At 58.6% G+C, this 7158-nt stretch overlaps 1 protein-coding gene across 1 annotated transcript; it reads right to left on the bottom strand.

The window, feature by feature from the left end:
- Positions 1 to 417: 417 nt before the first annotated feature.
- LOC104915744 (voltage-dependent P/Q-type calcium channel subunit alpha-1A-like) lies at positions 418 to 6592 on the bottom strand (the record flags this gene model as incomplete). The annotated part of the gene is made up of 6 exons (XM_085215512.1): positions 418 to 528; positions 1846 to 2010; positions 3991 to 4192; positions 4274 to 4411; positions 6045 to 6205; positions 6321 to 6592. Coding segments are annotated over 6 exons (1049 nt in total), but the record flags the coding sequence as incomplete, so codon positions are not given.
- Positions 6593 to 7158: the final 566 nt, after the last annotated feature.

Below are 7158 nucleotides of genomic sequence, written 5' to 3'. Positions count from 1 at the left end.
TCCCCCATGTCCCCATATCCCTATATCCCTATACCCCTATATCCCCACATCCCTCCATATCCTCATGTCCCCACGTCCCCCCATTTCCCCATATCCCCACATCCCTTCAAAACCCAAAATCCCCACGTCCCCCCATGTCCCCATATCCCCATATCCCCACATCCCTCCATACTCCCACAATCCCCACGTCCCCCCATGTCCCCATATCCCCATATCCTCACATCCCCACATCCCCATGTCCCCCCATGTCCCCATGTCCCCACATCCCCACGTCCCCCCATGTCCCCATATCCCAATATCCCCACATCCCCATCCCCCGTGTCCCCAATTCTCCATATAACCACATCCTCACGTCCCCCCATGTCCCCACGTCCCCCCACGTCCCCACGCCCCCCGGCAGCACGGGGCAGCACCCACCAGCACCCCGAAGGCCATAATCTTCAGCAGACACTCGAGGGAGAAGAGGGAGGTGAAGACGTTGTTGAACATCTTGAGAACGTTCTCATAGGCATCGGAGGCGTCGTAGAACTGAGGGGGGGGACAGCGGTGGGGGTGGGGAGGGGTCCCAGGGGGTGGGAGTGGGGAGGGGTCCCAAGGATGGGGACGGGGATGGGTACAAGGGGATTAGGGGTGGGTCCCAAGGGATGGGGATGGGTTCTGGAGGGGGGTGAGGGGTCCCAGGGGGTGGGGAGGGGTCTCAGGGGATGGGTTCCAGAGGGTGGAGGTGGGGAGGGGTCCCAGGGGATTGGGGTCAGTCCCAAGGGATGGGGATTGGTCCCAAGGGATGGTAATGGGGAGGGGTCCCAGGGGGTGGGGGTGGGGATAGAGACAAGATATGGGGACAAGGATGGGTTCCAGGGGGTGGGGGTGAGGATGGGGACAGGATATGGGGAAAAGGAGGGGTCCCAGGGGGTGGGGATGGGGACAGGACATGGGGACAAGGAGGGGTCCCAGGGGGTGGGGAGGAGTCCCAGGGGATGGGGATGGGGATGGGGACAGGGTATGGGGACAAGGAGGGGTCCCAGGGGGTGGGGATGGGGACAGGACATGGAGACAGGGAGGGGTCCCAGGGGCTGGGGATGGGGACAGGACATGGGGACAAGGAGGGGTCCCAGGGGGTGGGGATGGGGACAGGACATGGGGACAAAGAGGGGTCCCAGGGGGTGGGGAGGGGTCTCGTGGGATGGGGATGGGGACAGGGTATGGGGACAAGGAGGGGTCCCAGGGGGTGGGGATGGGGACAGGACATGGGGACAAAGAGGGGTCCCAGGGGGTGGGGAGGGGTCTCGTGGGATGGGGATGGGGACAGGGTATGGGGACAAGGAGGGGTCCCAGGGGGTGTGGATGGGGACAGGACATGGAGACAGGGAGGGGTCCCAGGGGGTGGGGATGGGGACAGGACATGGGGACAAGGAGGGGTCCCAGGGGGTGGGGAGGGGTCCCAGGGGGTGTGGATGGGGACAGGACATGGGGACAAGGAGGGGTCCCAGGGGGTGGGGAGGGATCCCAAGGGGTGGGGATGGGGACAGGACATGGGGACAAGGAGGGGTCCCAGGGGGTGGGGAGGGGTCCCAGGGGGTGGGGATGGGGACAGGACATGGGGACAAGGAGGGGTCCCAGGGGGTGGGGAGGGATCCCAAGGGGTGGGGATGGGGACAGGACATGGGGACAAGGAGGGGTCCCAGAGGCACCACAAACTGAAGGGGACAGGGAGAGGACAGAAAGGGGCCACAAAGGGGACAGGAAGGGGCCACAAAGGGATCCTGGGGGGACGAGGAGCCGGGCCGGGCAGAGGGGATGGGGTGAGACCCCAAAGGGTCCCCGAGGGGAGGGGAGGACACCGACCTTCATCATGAGGACGATGGTGTTGAGGGCGATCATGGCCATGATGGTGTACTCGAAGGGAGGGGACACCACAAACTGCCACATGCGGTACTGGAAGCTCTGGCGGTTCTGCGGCATGTGCCGGGTCAGCGGCTTGGCGCTGATGGCGAAGTCGATGCACGCCCTCTGGGGGGGGGGAGGGGACATAATGGGGGGTGTCAGCCCACCCTGAGCAGCCCCAGGGAGCCCAGGATGGGCAGAAGGCCCAAAGGGATCCAAAAAGTCCAAGGGGGTCCAAAATGGCTTTGGGGGCATCCGATTGTTTTGGGACATCCAATGATTTGGGACATTCGATGACTTTGGGACACTCAATGAATGAGTCTGGGGACGCCCAATGAGTTTGGGGACGCCCAATGAGTGACTTTGGGGACATCCAACGACTTTGGGGGCACCCAATGATTTGGGAGACGTTCAATGACTTTGGGGACATCCAGTGAATAACTTCGGGTGCCCAATGGCTTTGGGGACACCCAATGATTTGGGGACACCCAGTGAGTGACTCTGGGGACACTCCATGACTTTGGGACACCCAATGACCTTGGGGACATTCAATGACTTTGGGGACATCCAACGACTTAGGGGGCACCCAATGATTTGGGGGACGTTCAATGACTTTGGGGACATCCAGTGAATAACTTCGGGTGCCCAATGGCTTTGGGGACACCCAATGATTTGGGGACACCCAATGAGTGACTTTGGGGACATTCCGTGACTTTGGGACACCCAATGACCCTGGGGACATTCAATGACTTTGGGGACATCCAACGACTTTGGGGGCACCCAATGATTTGGGGGACATTCAATGACTTCGGGACACCCAATGACTTTGGGGGCATTCAATGACTTTGGGGGCACCCAATGATTTGGGGGACATTCAATGACTTTGGGGACATCCAATGAATAACTTTGGGCACCCAATGATTTTGGGGCACCCAATGAATGACTTTGGGGACATTCCGTGACTTTGGGACACCCAATGAGTTTGGGGACATTCAATGACTTTGGGGACATCCAACGACTTAGGGGGCACCCAATGATTTGGGGGACGTTCAATGACTTTGGGGACATCCAGTGAATAACTTCGGGTGCCCAATGGCTTTGGGGACACTCAACGACTTTGGGGCACCCAATGAGTGACTTTGGGGACATTCAATGAGTTTGGGACACCCAATAATTTGGGGACACCCAATGAATGACCTTGGGGGGGACACCCAACGACTCTGGGGCACCCAATGAGTGACTTCGGGGCACCCAATGAGTGACTTTGGGGACATTCAATGAGTTTGGGACACCCAATAATTTGGGAACTCCCAATGAATGACCTTGGGGGGGGACACCCAACGACTTTGGGGACATTCAATGAGTTTGGGACACCCAATAATTTGGGAACACCCAATGAATGACCTTGGGGGGGACACCCAACAACTTTGGGGACATTCAATGACTTTGGGACACCCAATAATTTGGGGACACCCAATGAATGACCTTGGGGGGGACACCCAACGACTCTGGGGCACCCAATGAGTGACTTTGGTGCACCCAATGAGTGACTTTGGGGACATTCAATGAGTTTGGGACACCCAATAATTTGGGAACATCCAATGAATGACCTTGGGGGGACACCCAACAACTTTGGGGACATTCAATGAGTTTGGGACACCCAATAATTTGGGAACACCCAATGAATGACCTTGGGGGGGTCACCCAATGACTCTGGGGCACCCAATGAGTGACTCTGGGGACATTCCGTGACTTTGGGACACCCAATAATTTGGGAACACCCAATGAATGACCTTGGGGGGGGGTCACCCAATGACTCTGGGGCACCCAATGAGTGACTTTGGGGACATTCCGTGACTTTGGGACACCCAATAATTTGGGAACACCCAATGAATGACCTTGGGGGGGGACACCCAACAACTTTGGGGACATTCAATGACTTTGGGACACCCAATAATTTGGGAACACCCAATGAATGACCATGGGGGGGGGTCACCCAACGACTCTGGGGCACCCAATGAGCGACTTTGGTGCACCCAATGATTCGGGCACACCGGGTGCTGCCACCCAGCCCCGTCCGTCCCAAGGGTGCCCCGTCGGCGTCACCTCGTTCTTCTCCAGGCTGTACTCCTCCATCATTTTGTCCCCCTGCTCCTGGAAGGTGATGATGATCAAAGCCACGAAGATGTTGACGAAGAAGAAGGGGAAGACGACGAAGTAAACCACGTAGAAGATGGACATCTCCATGCGGTACCCGGGGCTGGGGCCCTGGTTCTCGTAGGTGGCGTCCACCGAGTGCTTCAGGACCCTACGATGGGACGCACGGGGGGGTGACCCAGGGGTCCGAGCCCCCCGCCCACCCCTCCCACCCCACAACGCCTCCACTTACTGCGGCCACCCCTCCCCGGTGGAGACGGTGAAGAGGGTGAGCAGCGCCCAGAGCACGTTGTCGTAATGGAAGTCGTATTTCTTCCACTCCCTCCTCTGCGCCTTCACCTCGTTCTTCTCGTAGACCAGGTACTCCCCCCTGCGGGGAGGGGGCGGTGGGTTGGGGGCTTCTCACTTGGGAGACGTTCAATGGCTTTGGGGGTAGCCAGTGAGTGACTCTGGGGACACCCAGTGACTCTGGGGACACCCACCGACTTTGGGGCACCCGATGAGTTTGGGGCACCCAATGATTTTGGGCACCCAATGAGTTTGGGACACCCAATGATTTGGGGCACCCAATGAGTTTGGGGGCACTCAATGACTTTGGGGCATCCAATGACTTTGGGGACACCCAGTGACTCTGGGGACACCCACCGACTTTGGGGCACCCGATGAGTTTTGGGCACCCAATGATTTTGGGGACACCCAATGACTTTGGGGCACTCAATGCCTTTGGGGCACCCAAAGATCTGGGGACACCCAATGACTTTGGGGGCACCCACTGAATGACTTTGGGGACACCCGATGAGTTTGGGGCACCCAATGATTTTGGGGACACCCAATGACTTTGGGGACATCCAATGACTTTGGGGATATCCAATGACTTTGAGGCACCCAATGAATGACTCTGGGGACACCCAGTGACTCTGGGGACACCCACCGACTTTGGGGCACCCGATGAGTTTGGGGACACCCAATGATTTTGGGCACCCAATGAGTTTGGGACACCCAATGATTTTGGGACACCCAATGACTTTGGGGACATCCAATGACTCTGGGGACACCCACTGACTTTGGGGCACCCGATGAGTTTGGGACACCCAATGATTTGGGGCGCCCAATGAGTTTGGGGGCACTCAATGACTTTGGGGCACCCACTGAATGACTTTGTGTGCACCCACTGATTTGGGGACACCCAATGACTTTGGGGACACCCAATGCCTTTAGGACACCCAACGACTTTGGGTCACTCAATGACTTTGGGGACATCCAATTTTGGGGACACCCAATGATTTTGGGGGCACTCAATGACTTTGAGGCACCCACTGAATGACTTTGTGGGCACCCACTGATTTGAGGACACCCACTGATTTGAGGACACCCAATGACTTTGGGGACACCCAATGACTTTGGGGCACCCACTGACTTTGAGGACACCCAATGACTTTGGGGACACCCAATGATTTTGGGGGCACTCAATGTCTTTGAGGCACCCAATGAATGACTTTGGAGGCACCCACTGATTTGGGGACACCCAATGACTTTGGGGACACCCAATGACTTTGGGGCACCCAATGAATGACTTTGTGGGCACCCACTGACTTTGAGGACACCCAATGACTTTGGGGACACCCAATGACTTTGGGGCACCTAATGAATGACTTTGGGGACACCCAATGACTTTGAGGACACCCAATGATTTTGGGGGCACTCAATGTCTTTGAGGCACCCAATGAATGACTTTGGGGCACCCACTGATTTGAGGACACCCACTGACTTTGGGGACACCCAATGACTTTGGGGCACCTAATGAATGACTTTGGGGACACCCAATGACTTTGGGGACACCCAATGATTTTGGGGGCACTCAATGTCTTTGGGGCACTCAATGAATGACTTTGGAGGCACCCACTGACTTTGGAGCCACCCAATGACTTTGGGGACACCCAATGACTTTGGGGCACGCAATGATTTTGGGGACACCCAATGGGGGTGGGGGGCTCTGGCTGTACCTGCAGTCCTTCTCGAACTCCTTGGACTCGTCGGTGCAGTAGAAGAATTTGCCCTTGAAGAGCTGAACGGCCACCACGGCGAAGATGAACATGAAGAGCATGTAGACGATGAGGATGTTGAGGACGTTCTTCAGCGAGTTGACCACGCAGTCAAACACAGCCTGGGGTCGGGGTAGTGGGGGGGGGGGAGGAGGGGGGGTGGTCAGCCTCTTGTGGGACCCCCCCCCCACCTGGGGGGGGTACAGCTAAGTCCCCCCCCCCCGCCCCCCGACCCACCTTCAGCTTGGGTAACCTCTTGATGGTCTTCAGAGGCCGGAGGACGCGGAGGACGCGCAGGGATTTGATGGTGTTGATGTCCTTCCCTTTGCTGCTGCCGCTGCGGGGACGAGGGGGGGCGCGGGGGTCGCCGGGGGGCACAGGGAGGGGATGTGGAGGCCCACCTCCCCCCCCGCCCCCCAACCCTCCCCTCACCCCATAGATTGGAGGGGCTGAAGGCTGAGGTGCCCCCCCCGTTGGGTGCTGCACTGGGATCGTCCCCTCCTGAGGTTCTGTTTTGGGATGGATGCGGAGAGACGGAGGGTGGGGGGCGCGGGGGGGAGCGAGGAGCGACGGTGAGCACGAGGAGAGCACGAGGACGGAGACGGGGGTGGGGGGACGTGGGGGAGGGGGGGGGGGGGGGACAGAAAGGCAGAAGGATTTACCGTGAGCTGCTCCTGTGGTTGGTGGCAGTGGAAGAGACAAGGAACGGTGAGAGCGCGGACCCCCACCCCCACAGAGCCCCCACCCCGGGGCGGCTCAGCCCTCCTGGGGGTCTCCCAGGAATTGGGGGTGTCCCAGGAATTTGGGGGTTCCTGGGGGGCTCCAGGACCTGGGGGGCTGCAGCACTTCCCCTGGGAGGCGCCCACCCTTTGGGGGGCTGCTCATCTTTGGGGTCTCCCCTTTGCTGGGGGGATGTTGGGGGGCACCCGATGACCTGGGGACGCCCCCCATCTAATTGGGGATGATTGATTGCTTGGAGGATGATTAATTATTATGGAAGGCACTCAGCGATTCGGGACGAAGCTCAAGAATTTGGGGGATGCTCAATGAGTTTGGGGCACCCAATGATTTGGGG

This window comes from Meleagris gallopavo, unplaced genomic scaffold, assembly GCF_905368555.1.
Source record: "Meleagris gallopavo unplaced genomic scaffold, MGAL_WU_HG_1.1 scaffold_94, whole genome shotgun sequence".
Classification (NCBI taxonomy): domain Eukaryota; kingdom Metazoa; phylum Chordata; class Aves; order Galliformes; family Phasianidae; genus Meleagris; species Meleagris gallopavo.
The sequence above is the reverse complement of the archived record's forward strand: the minus strand, read 5'-3'. Positions and strand labels throughout refer to the sequence as shown.